Source organism: Geotrypetes seraphini, chromosome 4 (genome assembly GCF_902459505.1).
Source record: "Geotrypetes seraphini chromosome 4, aGeoSer1.1, whole genome shotgun sequence".
NCBI classification, from domain to species: domain Eukaryota; kingdom Metazoa; phylum Chordata; class Amphibia; order Gymnophiona; family Dermophiidae; genus Geotrypetes; species Geotrypetes seraphini.
This window is the reverse complement of record NC_047087.1, coordinates 123340779-123368495: the sequence shown is the minus strand read 5'-3', so window position 1 is coordinate 123368495 and position 27717 is coordinate 123340779. Positions and strand designations below refer to the sequence as shown.

The window sequence follows — 27717 nt, the reverse complement described above, 5'->3', positions numbered from 1 at the left end:
CAATCCACTAATCCCAATTGGTGCATAAACCTAACCAAGGCCTTACTGTGATGTCGAAGAGCCACTTGTCCCCCCCCTGGAATGATCCAAAGATAGATCGGGGCACACATTAAAATCCCCTTCACAAAAGATAGCACCCTTTACAAAGGCAGTCAGGCCTTCCGTGAGACCAGAATAGTAATGAGATTGATCTGTGTTAGGCCCATATATATTAATAATAGTAATCACTTTGTCCTGGATCCTACCCCTAATAGCTAAACATCGTCCCTCCCTATCTTTGAAAACTTCATCCACCTCCAGCCCTATCCCCTTACGGACCAAGATAGCCAAACCCCCCACCCGCTGTGTGCCTCGAGCCCGATGAGTCCACAATTGATCATAATGATGAGTATGCAATAACCGCTCGTCCCTTGGTCTTAAATGAGTTTCTTGCAGTAAACATATATCCCACTTTAGATATCGATGAAGAAATGGAAGCCGAGATGAAGCGAGAAAGCAAAAGCGGAAATACAGTTATTATGGGAGACTTCAACTACCCTGGGATAGACTGGAGTCTTGGAAGCTCAAAATGCGCTAGAGAGACAGAATTCCTGGAAGCTACACATGATTGCTTCATGGAGCAGCTTGTTAGAGAACCAACGAGAGGAAATGCCACTCTGGATCTAATCCTAAATGGGTTAAGGGGACCTGCAAAGGAAGTAGAAATAGTGGGACCGTTGGGAAGCAGTGATCATAATATGATCAAGTTCAAGGTTGAAGTAGGAATACCGAAAGGGAAGAGAACCATAGCGACAACTTTAAACTTCAGGAAAGGAAACTACGAGGCAATGAGGGAAATGGTAAGAAAGAAACTTAGGAACACTTCCAAAAAATGGCAAACGGTACAACAAGCCTGGTCTTTTTTCAAGGGCATGGTGAGCGAGGCGCAAAATACATATATCCCCAGGTTCAGAAAGGGGTGCACAAAGAGTCGAACAAAAGACCCGGCATGGATAACCAAAATAGTGAAGGAAGCAATAGGCAATAAGAAAAATTCATTCAGGAAGTGGAAAAAGGACAAAACTGAGGAGAATTGGAAAGAGCACAGGAAAAATCAAAAAGAATGTCACCGTGTGGTTCGAAAAGCCAAAAGAGAGTACGAAGAGAGGCTAGCTAAGGAAGCACGAAACTTCAAACCATTCTTTAAATATGTTAAAGGGAAGGAGCCGGCTAGGGAGGAGGTAGGACCACTGGATGACGAAGACAGGAAGGGAGTTGTGAAAGAGGAGAAAGAAGTGGCAGAAAGGCTAAACATGTTTTTTTCATCTGTATTTACAAATGAGGACACTTCAAACATACCGGAACCTGAGCAATTCTTTCATGGAAGTCAAACAGAAAAATTAACATACATAGAAGTGAGCCTTGAAGACAGGCAGGCAGATAGGAAAACTAAAACCTGACAAATCCCCGGGTCCGGACGGAATACATCCAAGGGTTCTGAAAGAATTAAAGGAGGAGATAGCGGAACTACTACAGCAAATTTGCAACCTGTCCCTAAAAACAGGCGTGATCCCGGAGGATTGGAAGATAGCCAACGTTACGCCCATCTTTAAAAAGGGATCAAGAGGAGACCCTGGAAATTACAGACCAGTGAGTCTGACCTCAGTTCCGGGAAAAATGGCAGAAGCTCTGATAAAAGAAAACATCGATGAACATTTCGAAAGGAACGAACTACTGATAACCAGTCAACATGGTTTCTGCAAGGGTAGATCGTGCCTAACGAACTTATTGCACTTCTTCGAGGGAGTTAACAAACAAATGGACAGAGGAGACCACATAGACATCATATATCTAGATTTCCAAAAAGCCTTTGACAAGGTGCCCCATGAACGTCTACTCCAGAAGCTGAAGAACCATGGGGTGGAAGGAGATGTACATAGATGGATCAGAAACTGGTTGGAAGGTAGAAAGCAAAGGGTAGGAGTGAAAGGCCACTACTCTGACTGGAGGAGGGTCACGAGTGGTGTACCGCAGGGCTCGGTGCTCGGGCCACTGCTATTTAATATATTCATAAATGATCTAGAAACAGGGACAAAGTGTGAGATAATAAAATTTGCAGACGACACCAAACTTTTTAGTGGTGCTCGGACTATAGAAGACTGCGAAGAATTGCAAAGGGACTTGAACAAGCTAGGGGAATGGGCGACGAGGTGGCAGATGAAGTTCAACGTTGAGAAATGTAAAGTATTACATATGGGAAGCAGAAACTTGAGGTACAACTATACGATGGGAGGGATATTATTGAAGGAGAGTACACAGGAAAGGGACTTGGGGGTAATGGTGGACACAACAATGAAGCCGATGGCACAGTGTGCAGCGGCCGCCAAGAAAGCGAATAGAATGCTTGGTATAATCAAGAAAGGTATTGCGACCAGAACGAAAGAAGTTATTCTGCCGTTGTATCGGGCGATGGTGCTCCCGCATCTGGAGTACTGCGTCCAATTTTGGTCACCATATCTTAAGAAGGATATGGCGTTACTCGAGAGGGTCCAGAGGAGAGCGACACGTCTGATAAAAGGTATGGAAAACCTTTCATACGCTGAGAGATTGGAGAAATTGGGTCTCTTTTCTCTGGAGAAGAGGAGACTTAGAGGGGATTTGATAGAAACTTACAAGATCATAAAGGGCATAGAGAAAGTAGAGAGAGACAGATTCTTCAAACTTTCAAAAAATAAAAGAACAAGAGGGCACTCGGAAAAGATAGAAGGGGACAGATTCAAAACGAATGCTAGGAAGTTCTTCTTTACCCAACGTGTGGTGGACACCTGGAATGCGCTTCCAGAGGACGTGATAGGGCAGAGTACAGTAATGGGGTTTAAGAAAGGATTAGACAATTACCTACTGGAAAAGGGGATAGAGGGGTATAGATAGAGGATTACTGCACAGGTACTGGACCTGTTGGGCCGCCGCGAGAGCGGACTGCTGGGCACGATGGACCTCTGGTCTGACCCAGCAGAGGCACTGCTTATGTTCTTATGTTCTTATACAATTCGCGGAAAACAATGCTACGTTTCCCTGGATTATTTAATCCATTGACATTCCATGAGCCTAGGACAACAAAACTATCTTTCCGTGAATGATCCCCCTTTTCCCTCCCCCCCCCCCCCCCCCCCCCCTTCTGTCTATCCAACTCCGACATACCCAGAACTGGGCAGTCAGAAAGAAGAAGTAAGGTCACCCCCCCACAGAAGGCAACTCGAACCCTTTATACAAGCGTCTCTCTCCCTTACCCTTAAAGCCCAAAATGCCCATCACAATGAACAACATAATCCAGAAAACAAAGCAAGCATAATCACTAAGAATTAGGTTTCACAGACAATAATGCTTGCTGTGAGAGCCCCCTACGAATGTCTTGCAAAACAACAAGTTGAATAGGCCAAATCAAGTTTGTCCTCACATAAAAAAGAAAAACAGTCCAGGTAACCCCTAGCACAGGGGTGTCGAAGTCGGTCCTCGAGGGCCGCAATCCAGTCGGGTTTTCAAGATTTCCCCAATGAATATGCATGAGATCTATGTGCATGCACTGCTTTCAATGCATATTCATTGGGGAAATTCTGAAAACCCGACTGGATTGCGGCCCTCGAGGACCGACTTTGACACCTGTGCCCTAGCATATGCCAGGCTCTCCATAACCAGGACCAAATGTCCCAGAATAACAGGAGAGAAAATGTAAAAAAAAATGAATTTTAGTCTCTACAATCCTTCAGGTATGATCCTTCGATTGCCGCTTCCCAGTGCGCCCAGCAGTAGACCAAACACCCGGAGCACGTTTCTCCGCCTTCTTATGTACAGCAACAGGGTTCTCTGGAACATTTTTGCACCCCAATTCTTTCAGGGCTGCCCACGCCTCCTCCACATCACCAACATGTTTAGACTTTCCATCAATCGTGATCCATACCCCAAAGGGAAACAGCCAACGATAACGATGACCCTCAGCTCTCAGCAATTGCGTGATCTGTTGAAAGTTCCGACGTTTTTGTAAGGTAGCCCAGGCTAAGTCCTGATAAATACCCACTGAGATGTTATTCCAACGATATTCCTGCTTACGCCTCACTACTTGTAAAACTTTCTCTTTGATCCCAAAGTCCAGGAAACAAGCAATGATATCCTTAGGCCCCGCGCTTCTTGCAGGGCTCAAACTGCGATGAGCCCGCACAATTACTATCGGTCCAGGTAGGGGGCCATGTGCCTCTGTTAACAAATCCGCACAAATTTTGTTCACCACCGAAGCACAATCTTTGTACTCCTCAATATCAGGTACACCCTTAAACCTCAAATTACAACGGCGAGATCGATTTTCCAAATCCTCAACCTGATTTTGTAAGGTCAGGATGGAGGGCGGCATTTGTTCTAGCTCAGCCCGCATGATCTGTAAGTCCTGTGTCAGCTCCGAAACGCAATCCTCTGTGTCCCCCACCCGGCCTCCTAGCTCTGCCACTTCGGACCGCAGCTCAGTCATTGCAGCCTTCAAATCCTGGCGAACACCCACCATTTCCTCTTTTAAATCTCGGAACCAGCCCTGTAACATTTGGGGGGTGATCGTCTCTACCGGCACATTATCGAGGGCATGCTCTTCATCTTCCGATTCTGCGAGTGCCGGCGCCATTTTTTTTTTTGCTTCCCAGCGATCCACTGCTACTCGCGGTAGCCGATTTCTCCCCATCAAGCAAAGGAAAGCGATACTTATCCAGCTTCTTACGGGTTTCCATCGCAACTGTATACCAACACTATTAAAAATTTGAAATCTCCGTTGTTTAGAACGCTGCAAAATATATATATCACATGTGCCCCTACGGAGCTCTCCGCTCAAGCAGCCATTCCGTGAGCTGACGTCACTTCCCTTCCCCATTCTCTATTTTTGTGGACAATACTCTCCTCCCTGTCTCATTGGCTCACAACCTCAGGGTCACCTTAGTTGGATCTGAGTGGAGAAGGAGAGAGGAGTCAAACTGCTAAAACCTGTTGCTTCTTCCTCTATAATAGTACCAAAATCTGACCTCTCCTTTCCAAATACATAACACTACTCCTTATCCACACACTCATCACTTCTTGCTTAGATTATTGCAACTTGCTTTTCTCAGGGCTTCCGCTCAACCATCTCTCTCCCCTTCAATCCGTGTAAAATTCTGCTGCACGACTTATATTCCATGAGAGCCGCCATACTCACATTGCCCCTCTCAAGTCACTTCATTGGCTCCTCATCCATTTCCGAATACAATACAAACTCCTCTTACTGACCTACAAGTGCATTCACTCTGCAACCCCTCAATATCTCTCCTCACTTATCTCCCCCTATGCTCCCCCCGTGAATTCTGTTCATCAGGCAAGTCCTTCTTCTCCACTGCCAACTTCAGACTCCCTCCTTTCTATCTTGCTGCACTATATGCATGGAGGACTACCCGAGTCATTACATCACGCTCAGTCTCTAGGAGTATTCAAATCCAAGCTAAAAGCCCACTTTTTCGAGGCTGCTTTCAAAGCCTAAGTCCCATTCACTTTAAAATAGCTTATGTCCATACTATGATTCTCTCTGCAAAGAACTCCCCCAATTAGTAAGCTCTTCTGTGCAGGGACTGCCTATTACATGTTAAATGTACAGTGCTGCATAAATCTTTCAGTGCTATAGAAATGATAAATAGTAGTAATCATTTGATACCAGATAATATACTATAACATTAGAAATACTATCCTCATTCATTAAGCACTAGGTCAATGTGTGTCCCCATCATGCATAGTTTCCATTATCCAGAATCTCCCTATTTCTAGACAATGTTGTACCAGGGATGCCCTAATCAATATCTGACATATTTAAATCACCTATTCCCTTTTCATAGCTACATTGTGAATATCTTCAATTAAATCTGACCTGCGTAATCACACCAATGTAAATAGATGTCCCATTCTTTCTTTCCACATTAACCCACAGTGCCTCCCCATGATTTGCAATTTTGTTGCTTCAATATTATCTTAACAGATAACACCATTCTCTCCTCAATAGATTACAGCCCAGTATATTTATATACTACTTCTACTACTAATTTCTACACTGCTACTAGATTGTGTACATATGCAGTTTATGTACACAGACAGAAAATCCCAGCTCAACAGAGTTTACAATCTATTTAAAAACAAACACGCAATACACAGATTAGGGAGTTTATATCCAGCTATGGTTTTCAGTGAACCACATCTCCATGGCTACCAATAAATCCAAGTCAGTCTCTTCCATCATCACCTCTAGATCCAGAAACTTATTTCCCATATTAAAGGCATTAGCATACACAGCTTTCTAGATGTTACCTCTTTTACCCATTTCTAAAGAGGTATTTAATGTTTACTTATCAAAGTTTGTATCCTGTCTTCATGGTGGCCAATCCAGGTCACTGGTACCTGGCAAAAACACAAATTCTATGCTACTGATCCAGGGCAAGCAGTGGCCTCCCCCCATGTCTGTCTCAATAACAGACTATGGACTTTCCCTCCAAGAAATTATCCAAACCCTTCTTAAAACCAACTACATTAACTACTCTTACAATAATCTCTGGCAATGTGTTCCAAAGCTTAACTACCGGTATTCTCTGAATGAAAAAAATATTTCCTCCTATTGATTTTAAAAGTATTTCCCTGTAACTTCATAAAGTGCCTTCTAGTCTTTGTAATTTTGGACAGAGTAAAAAAATTGATCCACTATTCTATACCACTTTAGGACTTTTGCATTCCGGTTTCTCCTATTCCTATCACCTCCACTTGCAGGGCTGCATACCAATTCTTCAGTCTGAGGGAAGATGGAGTCAAGGTATTGATTCTGCAGGCTCTTGTGATCTATATCCAGTTGTCCTCCTTCAGTGTAACTGCTTTTCCCCTTCTGCTGGAAAAACTTGATTCTTCAAGAAGCATTTTATTAATATATTTCTGTCACAAATGCTTCAGACTCACCACCCCTGCTTAATCTTCGGACTGAGAAAACAAGACCACATGCAAACACACTTTACTCTATACAACCCCACACGAACAACCAGAAACAAAAACATCTTCGCCTATCCTAAAATTACTGGCTGCAAATACAAATCCTATCTTGACAGAACCTTCAAGTTCCAAGCTAACAGACAACAATTCTGGCTGGGAAACTATATAAATAAACCAGAACGCATTCCGAAAATCTATCAAAACCACTCTGTTTGACAAATTCATCACCTAAATAGACCTACACTTTGCCCCCCTACAACCCAAAGCAATCTTCAGGCAATTCCTACCCCTCTCACTTTCTCTCCCATTTTCAACCCCTCTTACTTTTCTCTCCACTACCTCCCTTCCCACCCCTTCTTCTATAACTTTCCCCTCATGCATCTGTAATTCGCTGAATGTCCAGCCCTCTTTCGATGTTGAACCGCCTAGAAGTCGTCTGACTATGGCAGTATAGAAAAATAAAGTTATTATTATTATTCATCTGCTTATTTCATAAGGGATTCAACCCGCAGACGTCTTGTACAAGTTACCAGTCACTTATCTTGGATCTTGCTTTCTGTCTAGACCAGTAGTCTCAAACTCGCAGCCTGGGGGGGGGGGGTCACATATGCCCGCCAGGTACTATTTTGAGGCCCTCAGTATGTTTATCATAATCACAAAAGTAAAATAAATCAGTTTTTTGATCATATGTCTCTTTAGCTATAAATTAGAATATTATTATTAAGACTTAGCTAAAAGAAAAGATTTATAAACTATAAAGAGTTTTACCTCATGCAAAATTGTTTTTTCTGTAATAAGACATTATTTTTTTCTGAGGCCCTCAAAGTACTTACAAATCCAAAATGTGGCCCTACAAAGGGTTTGAGTTTGAGACCACTGGCAAGGGTGTCTAGCTTCAACCCTTACCATTCTTGTTTTCAGGACTCCCCAAAAAATATGCATTAGCTCTATCTGCATACAATGGAGGCCATGCATACATATAGATCTCATGCATATTCATTGAGGAAATCATGAAAACCTGACTGGATTTCAGCCCTCAAGAATCAAGGTTGGACATCTCTGACCTAGACAGAGGCACAAGTTGAATGGAGAGAACAGAATTAGTGACATGAAGATTCTCAACCATAGCTCAATAACAGAACTAGTGTGCCTCTTGAAAGAAAGGAGAAAAAGACTTATCTAAGTTTCTTCCTTTTCCTCAGTCAACCTCCTTTATGCAAGATCTAACCCCCTGTTCTTATTCCCTGTGTGTACTCTGGCCTGCTTGCTCGCCTGTTTCTGGGGTGTGCAGCAGTTTATCTTATCCCTGTACAAAAGAAATAGTAGACTTCACACATAGTATATATCTGATGTGTGAAATCTACTATGCTCCTTTTGTACCCTTACCTCAAAGTTTTGAGAAGATATTACTAATTAAAATTTCCAGAAATATAATTGTTCTCTTAATAGATAAGGAAGTAAAAAGGTCAAATTTTAGTTGATAGCTTCTTCTAACAGTAAACATTTCTATCTAATTCAATGCAGCTAATCAGTGAGTGGGTTTATATAAGCAAGATTTGAATGATGGGGTGGGCAGGACTCAAATTCACTCCTTAATAGTACTGTGACTTTAAAGATAATAATTAGGTTGCCTCTGCCTTTGAACAGGAGGTTTAAAAAAATCCCTAGAAGCAGCAGATAAGCTCCTTAAAAAAAATAAAAGTAAACTATCCCCTTCTACTGAACCAAGGGAAAATGAGTGTTAACCCAGCAACATAAAATTAGAATTTAAGCCCAAACTGTTTTTTAAAGAAATCAGATGATGTAAAAAGCCAGAAAGTTACCAGTTTGTTTTGGCTTGGAGTGTGTACCTTGCTTTTCTGTATTTTTGTAAAGCCATTACAATGCAAATTAACATTTAGTTTAGTTATTTATAGTTAGAACATTCAAGTGTTGGGAGTGATTTTTTTTTCCTCTCACACTGAAGCTAAAAATACTGAACATTCAAGGCCTTGAAGCAATTGCTTTCCCCTCGCCAGAGAAACCTGCGGCTGTACATAATTTTGCCTGACCTCGGCAACATCCAAAGGTGTGCCCATGTCTGTTATAGGAACTTTTAAGTGTGTCTTGTGCAGTGCTGGGTAGTAACACAAGTTACTGAAATTAGTTACATTTTTAGGTAACTACTAGTGTAGCTAGTTACTTTTTGATAAGATTGACTAAAATAACTAGTTACTTTATTTTAGTAACTATTAACAAAATTTACAAGTGACAACATATTTCCATTCATGCTATTTTTCTCATTAAGCCTCCAATTCAGCTTGTTTCTCTTGTCTCACCAGATGCATCAGAATACCTGCCAAAGAAACAAACTTTACCGACTCAGTCAAAAATCAGAAAAAGGGGGTGGGTAACTCAACCAATTGAAAATGTTGAGTGACTAAAAATAGATATGTCAAATGCTGTGAAATAGTCACTCTGTAAATCATCTTTTTTTTTATTTTGAAATTTCAAATAATATTTACAGAAGTGGAGTCGGTCCAAGATGGCTGCCGCTATCTGTTGCTGACAAGACGCTGGAGTGTGTCTTTCCTACCTACTAGAACAATGCCGAAGAGAAGGGGTAGGAGCGTTGGTAGAGCCTCCCAGCGCTCGAGCCCCGCAGTTCTCACCGTCGACGACATTTTCCGGCGTCTTCAAAGTGAGTCGAGTCGCTTGGGGAATCGCCCGTTGGGAGCGCCGGTTGATAGGAGTGTCTCGGCGGATACCCCCGGGCTAGACGTCACGCTGAGCCCCGACGTCAGGACGCCTCCCTTACAGCCGTTGCCGCTGGGAGCCAGCTCTCCGAGGGAGGAGAGCATGTCCGAAGAGGCAGAGTTTTCTTCTCGAGAGGCCAGTGAAGTGGAGGGCTCGCTGCAGGGAACAGCACAAGGGGAACTTCTCCTTGTAAAAGAACCAGCGACCGGGACAACTGTGCTTAAGGGTCTACAAGGCACAGGGGAGGTAAAACACTCAGATGAACTAACTAACAGTGCACCAATACTTTCCTTTGCCCCTATCCGACCCCCAGAGGTTACACTGGAATCTTTATGGGACTTGGTTTCTAGTCTGGGTAACTCTCTCAGTCCTCAGATAAAGAATTTGGAAAAAGAATTAGAATTTCAGAAAGAAGAAATTAAAAATGTGAAACAGGACATTGTAGTCATAAAAACTGAGATACAAGAAGAAAAGAAGGACTTTAAAATGTTTAAGAGCAACCAAGACTTGATTGTGAAAGATAATCTTAATTTGAGAAGAAAATTAGAAGTACTTGAAAACAATAATCAGTTTAACAATCTACGTTTGATCAATTTTCCAAAGGTTGTCTCAATTCCTCCAGGAGAAATGATAAAACGATACTTTCTGGAAAATTTAAAAATTCCTGAGAGTTCACTGCCACCATTGTCAAGAGTGTACTATTTGCCTACTAAAAAAAATTAGGATTCTCAAAAAAAAAGATGAGGATGGTAGTCCACAGGAAAATTCTTTGGATGTTACTGCTTTATTGGAACAATCTGATAGAGAGGTGGCTAGTCCAGCCACTCTCTTACTGACTGTAGCTTTGGCTCCAGACAGAGATTGGATTCTTAAATTTTTCTTTAAAAATAGATCCAGAGATTTCCTTGGCTTCCATATTCAAGTTTTTCCTGATGTTTCGAGAGAAACTCAGAAAAGAAGGAGGGAATTTTTATTGTTAAAACCAGGTGTGACCCAGATGGGGGGATTATTTTTTCTTAGATACCCTTGTAAGTGTGTAATAAGGTATAATTCCCTCAAATATATTTTCTCTGAACCGTCTCATTTGACTGCTTTCCTCTTCCATGAAGCGCCTTGAAAAAGGAGGAACATCAGTGTCTTAATTATTAAGCTCTCTTTCAGCACAGATGACGTGTTTTGGTTAATTTTGTTATTGTATTATATTCACTCCTAATTCCTGAATCTTGGATCCATTGTTGAGGACTAGTGTACGATTAAGTTGGAATTATTACCTTTTATGTAATTTTGGTTTATTTTCAATTTTGAGAATAATCAAAGATATGTTTTCTTGATTGCACTTTTCTGTACAAGATGGTATGCTTGTTAAAAATTTCAAAAATTTATAAATAAATAAATAATAATAAATATTTACAAACATTCTCGCCATTAAATTCACTTCTTCCTAGCATTACCAGGAAGAAGCAAATTTAATGGCGAGAATGATACATTTTTGACACTTTATGAGATGACATCACCCAAAGTCTGAAACTTTGTATAAGTGTATTGTCGGTTCCCTGAAGCAGTACTGAAACGTGTCAAGTAGGAACCAGCGAACTTTAAGCTAAGTTTTGCAATTTTCAATGCGATTTTAAGCCATTAATACAAGATGTAGAGCTTATAGCCTGTGTGGCAGCTGCAAGCTTAACATTTACCATCGTTCCCAATTTGAAACTGTATTGAACAATGCGATGATTGGGTGGTGAGGCGGTGGTATCTGCCTTCATGTCTCTGAGCATAAGTTCTAACAGCAGTTGAAGTATACAGTGGTGCCTCACACAACGGACGCCTCGCACAGCGCACGCTGCGCACAACGAACTTTATGTCTTGATTCGTACAACGAACTTCGTTTCACACAACGAAGTCGCCCGAGCTGCATCCTTCCGCGCAGGCACTGCGCTTAACTGCCCTCTCTCCGCCTGGCTCCCTCTTGCCCCCCCGACTCCCCGACACGATCGGGGCAAAAAGAAGCCCAAGCCCTCTTGCCCCGCCGATTCCCCAACTCTCCGACAATATCGGGCCAGGAGGGAGCCCAAGTCCTCCTGGCCACGGCGACCCCCTAACCCCACCCTGCACTACATTACGGGCAGGAGGGATCCCAGGCCCTCCTGCCCTCGACGCAAACGCCCCCTCCCCCCAACGACCGCCCCCCCCCCAAGAACCCCCGCCCGCCCCCCCCAGCCGACCCGCGTCCCCCCTGGCCGACCCCCACGACACCCCCAACCCCCTTCCCCGTACCTTTCTGTAGTTGGCCGGACAGACGGGAGCCAAACCCGCCTGTCCGGCAGGCAGCCACCGACGGAATGAGGCCGGATTGGCCCATCCGTCCCAAAGCTCCGCCTACTGGTGGGGCCTAAGGCGCCTGGGCCAATCAGAATAGGCCCGGGAGCCTTAGGTCCCTCCTGGGGGCAGGGCCTGAGGCACATGGGCCCAACCCGACCATGTGCCTCAGGCCCTGCCCCCAGGAGGGACCTAAGACTCCCGGGCCTATTCTGATTGGCCCAGGCGCCTTAGGCCCCACCAGTAGGCGGAGCTTTGGGACGGATGGGCCAATCCGGCCTCATTCCGTCGATGGCTGCCTGCCGGACAGGCGGGTTTGGCTCCCGTCTGTCCGGCCAACTACAGAAAGGTACGGGGAAGGGGGTTGGGGGTGTCGTAGGGGTCGGCCAGGGGGGTCGCGGGTCGGCTGGGGGGGCGGTCGGAGGTTCTTGGGGGGGGCGGTCGTTGGGGGGAGGGGGGGTTTGCGTCGAGGGCAGGAGGGCCTGGGATCCCTCCTGCCCGTAATGTAGTGCAGGGTGGGGTTAGGGGGTCGCCGTGGCCAGGAGGACTTGGGCTCCCTCCTGGCCCGATATTGTCGGGGAGTTGGGGAATCGGCGGGGCAAGAGGGCTTGGGCTCCCTTTTGCCCCAATCGTGTCGGGGAGTCGGGGGGGCAAGAGGGCTTGAGCTCCCTCTTGCCCCAATCGTGTCGGGGGTGCCAGGGACCACACGGAGTCACCCACCGTACCACCCGATTCGGGTAAGCGCAGGTATCGGTGGGTGGCTTATTTGCGGGGGGGGTGCCTTATTTTACATTTTTTTCTAAAAAGGGGGGGCTGTCTTATTTGATGGCCCTGCCTTATCATCGGGGAAACACGGTAGAAAAAAAAAAAAAAATGAACAGTTAAGTCCCAGTTTTTGCCGCTGAGACTCTGCCCTCTCTCACTGTAAAATTAGACTCTACTTAGTCTGTCTTTAAATTTAAAAAATGTGTGTTGTTTTAAAAAACAATTATGTTTTTAGATGTATCTAAATAAAAATAATAACCAAAAATTTATCTTTTTTTATGTCATCTTAGCATATTTTATGCTACAGAACGAATTATTTTTTTTAACATGTATTGTTATGGGAAAACGCGTTTCACATAACGAACTTTTCGCATAACAAACTTGCTCCTGGAACGAATTAAGTTCGTTGTGTGAGGCACCACTGTACTTGATTTAGTTTACTGCAAATGATTTACAGAGTGACTATTTCACAGCATTTGAAAGAAACAAACTTTGGCTGCTTCATGGAGCAATAATGGAGGCATCATTGTGGGGAAGAGGTAAAACGCGGACCTCGCGGATCTAAAACCGCACGTCCTTAAAAATCTGAGGTCCGTGCCACTTGTAGTTAGTTTCTGGCTCTGACAGACCTCGATGACAATTTAGTGCTGACGGATCCATCTCAGCATAGGGAAGGAAAAGTATTAGGATCCGTCAGCGCTAAAATGTCACCGAGGTTTGTCAGAGCCAGAGACTACAAGTGGCGCGGCTACTTTGCTGGCAATAATTGAATGTTTATAGAGCCTGGACAGTTGGGCCGGGTCCCTGCCACTGGTATCTTTTGCAGGAGAGATTTTCTGCAAAAGTTCATTAAGGGGAATGGTTTTAGTCTCTGGCTCTGACAGATCTCGATGACATTTTAGTGCTGACGGATCCTGATACTTTTCCCTCCCTATGCTGAGACAAATCCGTCAGCGCTAAATTGTCATCGAGGTCTGTCAGAGCCAGAAACTAACTACAAGTGGCACGGACCTCAGATTTTTAAGGACGTGCGGTTTACGTCCGTGAGGTCCGCGTTTTACCCCTTCCCATTATTGTGTCACAGTAAAGGGTCAATGGTCTTATCACAAATTTTGTTATTGGGGACATGCAAACCTTCTCAGTGGTTGAGTCGCCAAAATTCATTCAGTTGGTCACTGGTCTTCAAACAGGCAAAACCGTATTAACTTGCAAAGCTCTTACTGGACACGTTGAAGACCAGTATCATAAGATGACGGATGACCTTCAGAATAAGCTGTCGCCTGTGACTGAAGTCTGCACAACAGCTGACATATGGACCTCCCATAACAGAAGCGTTTTTGGAGTTACCGTACACTGGATTGAAAGCCTGCAGAATTGGCATGTTCATGTTTGTGAGGACAACATACTTTCGACCTGATTGCATCCTTACTTGAGAAGATCCACTCAAAATTTCACATCACTGACAAAGTTCTCTGCATAGTTACTGGCAACGGATCAAACTTTGATAAGGCGTTCAAGATGTTCCCAGAGACAGAAACAATGGTCACAGAAACAACACAAGTTGCGCCCTCACAAATCAACACTAGAGAGGTGACCTTCTCAAACACTGCAGACATCCTAAACAACCAAACAGATGCAGAGCAATAGAGTAGGCACTTCCATCTCACCATCGTTGTAGTACCTACATAATTAACTTGATTGCTGTGTCTGATTCAGAAGGGGCCAATGAAGAAGAAAATTACAAGACGTTAAGCCATAGAACCTTAGCAAAATGTAGTGCCCTCTGGAACAAGTGCAGTAAAAGTCCACAGGCAGCTGAAATAGTGTACAAAACTTTGAAAACCACACTTGCTGTACCAAATGTTACTAGATAGAATTCATTCTATTATGCTGTTGGCAAAGTGTATTCCATTGTGGAGAAGAAATCTGAAACTGTGCTCAGTGACATCTGTGAGAAGCTTTCCTATCAAATGAAACTGCTTATATGGCAGAGCATATTAAGGTGATTAAACCAATTGAAATGGCACTGGACACACTGTAGGCTCAAGACAAGTGTTTCATGGGAGTTCTTCTGCCAACAATTTCTACCCTGTGCACACATCTTACCTCCATCATGCCTTCGCTCAAATTTGCCATCCTACTTGTTGATGCTCTAATGAATGGAATCATTAAGTGCTTTGGTTCACTTGAAGGATGATTTCATAGCAGCTAGTGTTTCATATCCACAATTCAAGCTGCGCTGGATCCAGTCAGATACTGCCAGAGCTTGTGCCAAATACTTGTTAATGCAAGCAATGCAGGCTCAGGCTGATGCAGCAAACACAACTCCTGATGCAGCACCATCTTCCAGTGAAGACACCAGCTTCTTCTGCTTCTACGAATCAAATAAAGCGGACAACGCTGTGCAGTCAGAACTAGACCTCTTCTTGAGTGACGCTGCATATGATATACCCAGTCTCCAGCGCTATCAAACAGTGAAGTGTTTATTCTGAAGAATACGAGCCTTCCATCAAGTTCACCAGTGGAGAGACTCTTCAGTATCGGTGGACAGATTCTTACACCACGCAGGAACAGTTTAACCAACGAGCATTTTTAAATGCTTTTAATGCTCAGAGCCGATAAAGTCATTTGAAAATAGATTACTCATTGTTGTAAACAAAGCAACTATTTATTACCTAGTTAATTTTTTTTAGTAACTAGTAAAGCAACTATTTACATTTAGTGAAGTGTAACTGAAATCAGTAACTAGTTACTTTTTATCCCTTAGGACTAGTAACAGTAACTAGTTACTTTTTATAGTAACTAGCACAGCATTGGTTGTGGTTGCTTAGGGAATAAGTAGGGAACGTGTGTGTTTACTATACTAGAAATAAACTTTGAATGTAAATTTGGAAAGGCTGGTAAAACTAAAACTGGCTCAAGTTGTCAATATTTTTTCTTTTATAAATTACATCTATTACAGAAGCTTAAACAATTTTTGAGGTGTCTTTACTGAAGTATGAAGACAATTGCAAATCAGCAAATCTTTAATATCCAGAACAAAACACAAAATTGTCAAAATCAATTAAACAAGAAAAGAGAAAGTAACTAGCAATTACAATAAAGAACTCTTGAGAGTTAAGTAGAATGAAAAGCCCATGACCCAAACAATACCTGAAGCTCAAAATATAATTTTTATAACCATTTTTCAATTTTTGTAAAAGCCTCCCCTACACCCCCTCACCCAAGAGCTCATGTATTATACTAAAATGTAGGAACAATTCCCAGTGCACAAAAGGCTCTTTCTTATAACTTAAGAAAACAAAGGCGTTGTCCACATAAGGGGACTTAGTCTTGAAACAAATCGTTCCCAGATCTTCTCCCATGTAGACAATGCTCTGCAAGAATCTGCTTCACTTAGGGCTCCTTTTACTAAGCTGCAATAGCGGTTTTAGCGCGTGCGCTAGACTCTAATGCCAGCATTGAGCTGGTGTTAGTTCCAGCCACGTAGCGCAGGTTTAGCGCGTGTGGCAATTCTGCGCACGCTAAAAACACTATTGCAGCTTAGTAAAAGGAGCCCTTAGTTTAGACACAGATTATAAAATATTAGAATTATGAAAATCTTTATATTTCTTGCAACATGAATATAACCTTTCAATTATAATGTGTAAACTTGGTTAAGATATGCCTAATTTAGTCTGTCAATCATAAATAACATAATATTCTACTTATATACGACAGGACAGTGAAGCTCTATGCAGTTTACAAAAGAGAAAGTTGTTACAATTGAATAGAATGACTTAGTTTTCTATGTATTTGGTGAACAAATATGTTTTCAAAAGTCTAAATAGATGCTAGAAGTCATGATTAAGAGATGTAAATCTTTGTCCCAGGACACTGCCTGATAGGATAAGAGACGTTGGTGGAATCTTTTGAATTTACATCCTTTTACCGACGGAAAAATGAAAATGGCATGTGAACATCTAGTATGTTTTACTAGTTGTGAGTAAAAATGAACTCGAGATAATTCAGGGTTAGACCAAGCAGGGTCTTATAGCAAAAACACCCAAACTTAATCCAAGCCTCCACTGGCAACCAGTGCAGTTCACGGAAGAAGGCAGTGACATTGTCTGACTTCTTTAATTTGAAAATCAGTCTCACTGCTGCATTTTGAACAATATGCAATCTCTGCAAGTTTTTCAGTGTTCCTGCCAAGTAAACGATATTACAATAGTCCAACTGACTCAGGACCAGGGACTGAACCAAAAGTCTAAATGAGATGACATCAAAGTATGCTCTGATTGAGCGGACCTTCCATAGAGTGTGAAAATCCTTCCTTACCAGAGCATCCACCTGATTCTTCTTGTTCAGATTCTGGCCCAAGATTACACCTAAGATCTTAATAGTTGAGTCAATTGAGTATGTCATGTTGTTTATAGTCAAGAGATGTTTTGATGTAATTCTGCTGTTGGGAGGCGAGAAAAAGTTTAGTTTTCTCTGAATTTAGTTTCAATCTAAATTCAGTCATCCATTGTTCCATTTGTCAGACTACATCTTTGACTATGTTGGTGACTTGAGAGAAAGAATCTAAGGTAGGAACAATTAGTTAACGGATGTCGTCTGCATAAACGAAATAGTTTTATTCCCAGTAATAATATGGATTATTATTCTTATTTCTACAATCTTTTGAATTTTTTATATTGTGATTATGAATTTTACAGAAGTGTTTACTGCTTTGATGACAATTTGGGTATTTATGATTTTTTTACATTAGATATCATATTGCTTAATTTTGTGCACCAACACATTATCATTTATTTTTATCATTTGTTGGTAACTGATACTGCTTTAATATATTTGAGTATTTTTTTAATGTGTATAGACCCATTATGCAGGCATTTGCAAAAACATGGGCAGGAAGAGGAGGGTTCAGGCAGATTCAAATCACAATGCCTAATCTCAACCTCCTTCCATATTTTATTCATTCTTCTGTAGGCTTTTTCCCCCTTTTTATATCACCTAGTCCTTAGCTCTCAGCACAGATTCAGCACTCTCAACAGTCATAATCCCTGTCCTCTTAACCATCTAACCACTCACTCAGTGCCCTCAGATACTCAACTCCCTATCGAGTCACTCATTCACTGCACCCCTACTGCCACTCATAATCTTGCATAAATGTATTAATCCCACTGTAACCACTAATTAATGCCCAAATTTAGTTACACTTTTGATACTGATCAGCTGAAAACCTTTCAAGAAAAAGCTAACTCAAAAATATACCACCACTAGTGTTTAAGTCCATTACATTAATGGATGCTAGTAAAGCCTCCTTCCCTCACATGTCCCCTATTTTCAGCCCCAGCTCCAAACCCATTTTTACTCCCCCCCCCAGCCCCTTCTCCTATCTTTTCTCTTTCAGCTTCCAGCCCCAGCCCCCTTTTCTCACATGTCCCTTTTGCAGCCTCCTTCTCACACATATCCCCTTTTCTGCCCCCAGCCCCCTTCTCTTACACATCCCCATTGTCAGCTCCCAGCTCCTTTCTCTAACATGTTCCCTTTTTACAATATCAACCCCAGCTCCAGCCCCTTCAACCACCCCTTTTTTCCATCCTCTAGTTCCCTTCTTTTATTTGACCCTTTTGCCTCTGAAGTGTGGCTTGGACCCTGGTCCATTCCCAAGAACCCCCCTTAAAGCCTCCTTCCCTCACATGTCCCCAATTTTCAGCCCCAGCTCCAAACTCCTTTTTTATCTCCCCAGCCCCCTTCTCCCATCTTTTCCCTTTCAGCTTCCAGCCCCAGCCCCCTTTTCTCACATGTCCCTGGCGCCTATCCATCACTGAGAAGCACCACTCTTCCCTACTGCAAACGGAAGCATCCCTTTCCCCCTCTGCGGCAGCAGTTTTTATTTTTTGTTTCGGCCGGGGTTTCTCCCACTCTTCCTCCCCTTCCCCTTTTGCCCCCTCTTACTGGTTTGCTCTCCTGTTATCACTCATTTTTTGCCTCGCTTTCCCTTTCTCTTCCAGTACCTGCCTTGCAGCCTTTTCCCAGCCCCCTCTCCTGTAATCCCTCGCTCTCCCTTTCTCAGTCCGGAGTTAGTGTTTTAAACCTACCCTTGTTATTCTTTGCTCCTGGTAAACAGCCTCTATTTCAGAGCCCCGGGGAAGAAGTGGCTGCTCGGGGCAGACAGCTCGTAGGAAGCAGCTGCGACTGAAGGGCTGGGAGCTCACGAACTACTCTAGCTGTGCCAAATGTCCATCCTCCTCCCCAACAGCTTGTGCGCGGACCCCCCCCCCCCCCCTTTTCTTGGTTCTGTCCTGCCAGACCCGTTCGGTGACAAAACAGCAGAAATTTTTCCAACTTTTCCTCCTCTTCAGCGCACACACTGTGCGCGCAGATGTTTCTGTTTCGGGGATGGTCATGCTTAGTGCTACCCTGCCGCCTCCTCAGACAGATCAGCCTACTGTGCATGCGTGGCACGGAGTTTGACGTGCGTATGCACGCTAAGGGTTTTATTATTATAGATTACAGAAGCTCATGTAAACCGCTCTGTACTGACTTCCCAGCCATTAGTAGCAGAATAGAAGCTTTCAATAAATAATCTATACATATATTAACATAACATACATAGTAACATAGTAGATGACGACAGATGAAGACACGAATGGTCCATCTAGTCTGCCTAACCTGATTCAATTTAAATTTTTTCTTCTTATCTATTTCTGGGCAAGAATCCAAAGCTCTACCCGGTACTGTGCTTGGGTTCCAACTGCCGAAATCTCCATTAAAACCTACTCCATCCCATCTAAACCCTCCCAGCCATTGAAACCCTCTCCAGCCCATCCTCCCCCAAACGGCCATTTACAGACACAGACTGTGCAAGTCTGCCCAGCACTAGCCTTAGTTCAATATTTAATATTATTTTCTGATTCTAGATCCTCTGTGTTCATCCCACTCTTCTTTGAACTCAGTCACCATTTTCCTCTCTACCACCTCTCTCAGGAGCGCATTCCAGGCATCCACCACCCTCTCCGTAAAGTAGAATTTCCTAACAATGCTCTTGAATCTACCACCCCTCAACCTCAAATTATGTCCTCTGGTTTTACCATTTTCCTTTCTCTGGAAAAGATTTTGTTCTACGTTAATACCCTTCAAGTATTTGAACATCTGAATCATATCCCCCCCTGTCCCTTCTTTCCTCTAGAGTATATATATTCAGGGCTTCCAGTCTCTCCTCATATGTCTTCTGGTGCAAGCCTCTTATCATTTTCGTTGCCCTCCTCCACTTAGTCGTCTTCTTCTTATACATCCAGCCCCACAACAAACTCAAACTTCCATCTACTCCTGCCTTTCTTATCCTTACTATCTACTCAACTGCACACAAGGTCTAACCAAGCACTGCAAAATCAAAACATGCCTTGTGTAATACTTAGTGTATGTACTTTTCAATTTGGTAATGTGTGTGTAAAGCCCTCCCAAGCTCCCAGGTATATTTGCAATTGGCTATCCAGATTTCTCTACAAATATTGCACAGTACAGTCTGACACTGGCTTGAGGAAGACTACCCTTATCAGATGATAACCTGAAATGACAGCTTGGATAACTGGTTGGTACCATAGGCTTTGCCTATGAGATTTTGTATTCTTGTGTTGCCATGATAAAGTATTGCAGTAAGGTGCTGGACATGGAATTTTCATAGCTTGTGTTTGTTTGTGAATATCAAAGCTGAACAGGGAGCAGAAAATGATATTTAGTACCAGAAGCATTCTTTGGTAATTGAAATAATATTAGCATTATTACAATAATGTAATGAATGTATCAAAGTAATTACATATACGTGTAACAAAAATTTAAAAACTATTTTTTAAAATGTATTGTGTAAAAATACAAGCAACTACTGCATATTTTAGGGTTTTTTTCAGCATATTTTTGATTTTTGATATAATTTCATGAGGTATAACTTACAAAAGAACAGGGAAAAAAGCTCAGACAAAAAATTACCATCAAAACAAAAAACACCCCCTTTCCTCACAAACATTTTTAATTTAAACGATTACCAATACTAATATTTCCCACCTCGTTCTTTGCCATACTCTTCAAAACACATAAATTAGGTGTAGTCAGCATAGTTGCATCTAAACACATGCTGATTGCAGTTATTCTTTTTTCTGTGTTTATGTGCAAGCATGCAACCGTCTTTTTTTTCTGATCAATTCCAATATTCTTTCTTACGCAATATTTGCTGTGCTAGTTCATTTACTCCCTCTTTTATCAAGCTGCGCTATTGAGCCACAAGAGTTAAATGCTGAGCCGCCCATTCTATTCCTATGGGCAGCTCAGCATTTAGCTTGATAAAAAGGGGAGTTAGTTTCACACAAGACAGTTTCATTTAGATATGTATGCATTGATGTTAATTTGTCTGACTGATGTCCAATTCTCCTAATTCTTGAAATGTGAATTTTAATAGCCAAATGACTATGTCACATATTTCCTGTTTATCTTTCATTTATCCATTGCTAGAGCTGTAAATTATCTTTAACTAAAATTAGCAAAACAAATTCAATAGTCACTATATTATTACTTAAGTTATTTTTAAAAAATTATTTATGTTCCTAAAGCCAATGTGCTGTGCTACAAACATACTATAAACAAACAATGTTCTTTTAATACCCACTAAAAATTCTCCACCACAATATATGAGAATGGTGGCTCAAAAAAAAAAAACTGTTAAAGATGCAATTAAAATTAAAACATTTAATCATTACCAGCACAATGAGGCTTCACGAGATCCAGCATCTGACACAGGCAGTCTTCAAAGGGCAAGGGTTCAATGGCCATACTTTCCATTTTTTGACACTGTTCTTCATAAAAATACTCCAGCTCATACATGGACAAAACACCATCACCATCCAGATCCATACAACGGAACCAATATTCAATACTGTAAGTAATATAAATTGTAGATGTGCATTAATAAAACAGATATTCTCTAAGTTAGAAGATCTCTATCTAGTCCTTGGGACTTGTTGGATCAGTCTGGTTAGGAGAGGCGCAATGAATACGAGTACAAATATTTGCATACACTCTCTCTGCTCTATGCAAATAAAGTGCTATGAAAAGTCTGTGAGCCATCCAGAAGGGTCTATATTTTAGCAGTGTATACTCAAAACATTATTAGATCCTAACATAAGAAAAAAACATCCTCAATGAATAAATAACTTAGACATAAAGGATACAGAGATAGTAGATCAGTGGTCTCAAACTCCGGGGGCTACATATGGCCGGCCAGGTACTATTTTGAGGCCCTCGGTATGTTCAGCATAAGCACAAAAGTAAAATAAAGCAGTTTCTTGATCATATGTCTCTTTAGCTATAAATTACAATATTATTATTAAGACTCAGCCAAAAGGAAAGATTTATAAACTATAAAGAGTTTTACCTCATGCAAAATTGTCATTTCTTTAATAAGACATTAACTATTTTTCTGAGGCCTTCCAAGTAACTACAAATCCAAAATGTGGCCCTGTAAAGGGTTTGAGTTTGAGACCACTGAGCTAGATGCACTAAAGTCAGTCAGTAGGGAGTGGGCATCCCTCCTGCCAATTTTCTCTCATGGGGGAATTCCCAGTGCTATGTTCATCAGGGGAGGGGAGGGCCGTCATTGGTGGTAGAGAACTTTTTTTTTTTCATTTTTCAAAATATTTTTTTCCAATAGCTAAAACACCTGGTTTTTTTTTGCATAGCCAAACGATGTTAGTGCATCAATCGTTTGGCTACTTTGCATGGGGTTTTAGCTAATTTGCATGGCCGGATCGGAAAATGGTTGATCGAGGGTAAAAACACGTGGTGAGCTGTTTTGTGCATTGGGTTGGTAAATACAATCGCCACTAAAGCTGTGAAAACATGTTTAGCGACGATTGCTAACTTCAATGCATCTAGCCCATAGTTATTCAATAAAAGATTCAACAATGAGCACCCTTCTGTGCTAACTTTATAAATACAATCAATAGGCTAGTAAGAATCAGGTGATTGAATAATTGGATAACAAGCAAAGGACCCTATAGAGTAAATGCGCATACCCTTATAAAGGTCCTAAAGTGTCTGAGTTTGGTCTTTACCATAAGTTAAGTGGGGGCTCATCAAGTTCTGATCATAGCAATAGTAAAAGAAATTTCAGAAAATCTATTTCAACAAGCATAGTCGATGCTCACCTTTCTATAAAGTTAAAAAAACATTTTTAATCAATAGGGATTTCAATCATTCATTGCCAGATAGTCAGTCTAGAAATGGACAATGTTGAAGAATTCAGAGATTCTACTTAGGAGTGGACAATAACAAACTGAAAAATCATCTATGAAGTCACAAATAACTTCAGACTAATATCTAAAGATCTGCAGGCCTCTCTTACTGCAGCCAACATGAGTACGGTTACCATATGACTCCAGAAAAAGGACGATGGATTGAGACATCCAGGTTTTACTTTCACTGAAAGCAATGGAAGTAAAACCCGGATCAATCCGTCCTCTTTTTTCTGGAGCCATATGGTAACCCTAGACATGAGGGATCATGGATCAACCACGAGGTAAAATACAGAATGGAAGTAAAGTTAGGGAGAAATTACTGTTTTCTAAAAAAAACAGCACAGCTACTTGCCTCAAGTATACCAGAGACTATCTGGATAACCCACAAGATTTCTGGAATAAAGTCCTCTAGACCGATGAGTCAAACAACAAACATTTTGTTTGGTGAAAACCAAACACTGCCCTTCACAGTAAGAACCTCAATTAGATCATCATGAATGCTGCTTTACTGCTTCAGGACCTGGATAGTTTGCCACCATTGATGAAACCATGATTTATTCTCCTATATTAGAAATTCCAGAGAAAAAAATGTCAGGACAGCCAGCCATGGTCTGAAGTTGCACAAAAAGTAGACCATGAAGCAAGATAAGAACCTTAAAAATTCAAGTAAATCTACTACTAAATAGCAGGGGTGTGCAGGCAAAAAAAAATTGTTTTGTTTAGTTCCCTATGTTGTTCACAGGTTTTATTTTTATTTCAGAAGTTTTGTTAATAAAGAGGTGATTCTGGCTGCTGCCCAAAATCTCACTCATGGCAAACCACACCACCCACTGCGATCACACCCTGAACCCCCAATGACAGTCTACATCCCCTGTCCTAAGAGCATCTCCTGATCCAACTGGCCCTACTCCAAGGACGTGGACCTACGCCCCCCAAGGAATTCCCGAATAAAGAAGATGGGGATCATCGTAGGCGACTCCATTATACGACACGTGGACAGCCACACCGCAGGAGGAAGAGAGGACAGAGTCGTCACCTGTCTGCCTGGAGCAAGAGTAAAGGATGTGATCAACAGGATCTCCAGGATCATAGATGGCGCACGGGGAGTGGACACCGCTGTGCTTATCCACGTGGGAACAAATGATGTGAGCGGGCGGAAGTATGACAGGGAAGAGATGAAGGGCCAGCTCCGCTCACTCGGAAGACAACTGAAGATCAGGGAGGTGAAGGTGGCCTTCTCTGAAATCCTCCCTGTACCAAGAGCAGATGGAAAGAGACAAGGGGAATTGCAAGTGATCAACGCCTGGATGAGACGATGGTGCGAAGACGAAGGCTTCGACTTCGTGCGCAACTGGACGGCGTTCTGGGGAAAAAGCAAGTACTACAGAAGGGATGGACTACACCTCAACAAGGAAGGAGCAAGAGTTTTGGCAGGCAACATGAAGAAAGCAATAGAGAAGGCTTTAAACTGAAGGACAGGGGAAAGCCGACAGTCGACCACCGGTCGATGGCACGGACAACAGGATGCCCCGACGTAGGAACAAAGGACTACTACTCATACACAAGAGAGGTCGACCTCACAGCCAACAAAGGAGAACAAGCAGGAAGGGACAACTCAGACACAGGAGGGGATGACCACACAGCAAACATGGGAGATAACACAGGAACAGTAAAGGATACCGTAAATGAAACTGTAAGGACAGCCAAGAGTAGAAGGTCCAAAAAGGTAACACGAAGGGAACTTAGATGTATGTATACAAATGCTAGAAGTCTAGGAAACAAAATGGGAGAACTAGAGATGATAGCAAGACATGAGAACATGGATATCATTGGCATAACAGAAACATGGTGGAATGAAGAAAACAAATGGGACACAGTACTACAGGGATACAAACTATATAGAAGGGATCGAGAAGGGCAGAAAGGTGGAGGTATTGCCCTATATGTTAAGGAAGGAATAGATTCTGTTGGAATGATTACAACAGACAGGAAAGAGAAGCTGGAGTCCCTCTGGATCAAAATTCCTGGTCACAATGGCGCAGATACAAAAATTGGCCTTTACTATCGTCCCCCAGGACAGGCGGAGGTCACTGACTCAGAAATGATGGAGGAAATCAAACAAGTATGCAAGACAGGCAATGTAGTTATATTGGGAGACTTCAATTTCCCAGGAATAGACTGGAAAATTGAATAGACTAGAAGCCTCCAACTGCGGCAAGGAGGCCAAGTTCCTGGAGGTGCTAGGGGATTGCTTCCTGGAGCAAATGGTAAAAGAGCCGACAAGAGGCGATGCCACCTTGGACTTGGTCCTAAATGGTCTCACCGGACCGATAACAGAAGTAGAAGTCATGGTTCCACTGGGAACGAGTGATCACAATGTAATCAACTTTAAACTTGACATCGGGAAAGGGAAACATGCCAAAACCTTAACCACCACCTTAAACTTTAAAAAGGGTAAATACGATTGCATGAGAGCCATGGTAACAAAATGACTTGAGAAGATGGTGGACAAACTTGAAACAGTAGATCAGGCATGGTGCCTATTGAAAAATACTATTGCAGAAGCACAAGATCTCTACATTCCGAGGATTTCCAAAGATCGGAGAACTAAAGGCAAAGGAGAACCGGCATGGCTTACCATACAGGTGAAGGAAGCCATAAAAGAAAAGAAGGACTCTTTCAAAAAATGGAAATGCACGAAGACAACCGAAGCCTGGAACAAACATAAAGATGAACAGAAGAAATGTCACAAGGCGGTGAGGGATGCAAAACAGGACTATGAGGAAAAAATAGCCCGGGAGGCCAAAAACTTCAAGCCCTTCTTTAGATACGTGAAAGGGAAAAAACCTGCAAAAGAGGCAGTGGGACCCCTGGACGACAAGGGAAGAAAAGGGTACATCAAGGAAGATAAACAAATCGCAGACAAACTAAATTCCTTCTTTGCGTCTGTCTTTACGAAGGAGGACACCTCAACAATACCTGAAGCGGAGAAACTGTTTACAGGAGAAATAGAGGACAGCCTCACCACAGTTGAAGTGAACTTAGATCAGATATACTACCAGATCGACAAACTTAAAAGTGACAAATCCCCTGGACCGGATGAAATTCACCCGAGAGTCTTGAAGGAATTGAAGGTTGAAATCGGAGAGTTATTGCAAAAACTTGCAAACCTGTCAATCAGAACTGGTCAGATACCAGACGACTGGAGGAAAGCGAACGTCACGCCAATTTTCAAAAAAGGATCGAGAGGAGAACCGGGCAACTATAGACCTGTGAGTCTTACGTCTGTCCCCGGCAAGATGATTGAATCACTGATCAAGGATAGCATAGTTCAGCACTTGGACACACACGACTTGATGAAACCCAGTCAACATGGATTCAGAAAAGGGAAATCGTGCTTGACGAATTTACTCCAATTCTTTGAGACCGTGAACAAGCAAATTGATAGTGGAAAGCCGGTGGACATAATATACTTGGACTTCCAGAAAGCATTTGACAAAGTTCCACACGAAAGACTTCTCATATACAAAGATGGATAGGCAAATGGCTGGATAACAGGAAGCAGAGAGTGGGCATAAATGGGAAGTTCTCCGACTGGGAGAAAGTGACTAGTGGTGTACCCCAGGGCTCGGTACTTGGGCCGATCCTTTTTAATATTTATATCAATGACCTGGAAAACGGAACATCCAGTGAGATCATCAAGTTTGCAGACGACACAAAACTCTGCCGGGCAATCAGATCGCAGGAGGACAGTGAGGAACTCCAGAGCGATTTGTGTCGGTTAGAAAAATGGGCAGAGAAATGGCAGATGAAGTTCAACGTGGAGAAATGCAAGGTAATGCATTTAGGCAGTAAAAATAAAGAATACGAGTACAGAATGTCAGGTGCAACTCTGGGAAAAAGTGAACAAGAAAGGGATCTGGGTGTACTGATAGATAGGACCCTGAAGTCGTCGGCACAATGCGCGGCAGCGGCAAATAAGGCAAATAGAATGTTGGGCATGATAAAGAAAGGAATCTCGAGTAGATCGGAGAAAGTTATAATGCCGCTTTATAGGGCAATGGTCAGACCCCACTTGGAATACTGCGTCCAACATTGGTCTCCCTACCTAAAGAAGGATATAAAACTGCTGGAGAGGGTGCAGAGACGAGCAACTAAACTAGTGAAGGGTATGGAGAAACTGGAATATGAGGATCGACTTAAAACACTGGGATTGTTCTCCCTTGAGAAAAGGAGACTGCGTGGGGATATGATCGAGACCTTCAAAATACTGAAAGGAATCGACAAAATAGAGCAGAGAAGATTATTTACATTGTCCAATTTGACACGGACAAGAGGACATGAAATGAAGCTAAGGGGGGACAAGTTCAGGACTAATATCAGGAAGTTCTGCTTCATACAGAGAGTGGTTGACATCTGGAATACTCTCCCAGGGGAGATTATTGCGGAATCGACAGTCCTAGGCTTCAAAAGCAAACTAGATGCATATCTCCTTGAGAGAAGCATATAAAGATATGGTTGGCTATAAAATAAGCCAGGTGTATACCTGGCAGGGCCTCCGCGTGTGCGGATCACCGGACTTGATGGACCGAAGGTCTGATCCGGAGATGGCGCTTCT

General features: G+C 42.5%; 1 protein-coding gene across 6 annotated transcripts in view; it reads right to left on the bottom strand.

The window, feature by feature from the left end:
- LOC117359206 (serine/threonine-protein phosphatase 2A regulatory subunit B'' subunit beta-like) overlaps positions 1 to 27717 on the bottom strand; it is a 261026-nt gene that overhangs the window by 14768 nt on the left and 218541 nt on the right. For all 6 annotated transcript variants that reach the window (XM_033941552.1, XM_033941551.1, XM_033941556.1 and 3 more), the window contains one exon: positions 21564 to 21739. In XM_033941552.1, the coding sequence (XP_033797443.1) occupies positions 21564 to 21739 (176 nt within the window). The remainder of the gene's footprint in view (positions 1 to 21563; positions 21740 to 27717) is intronic.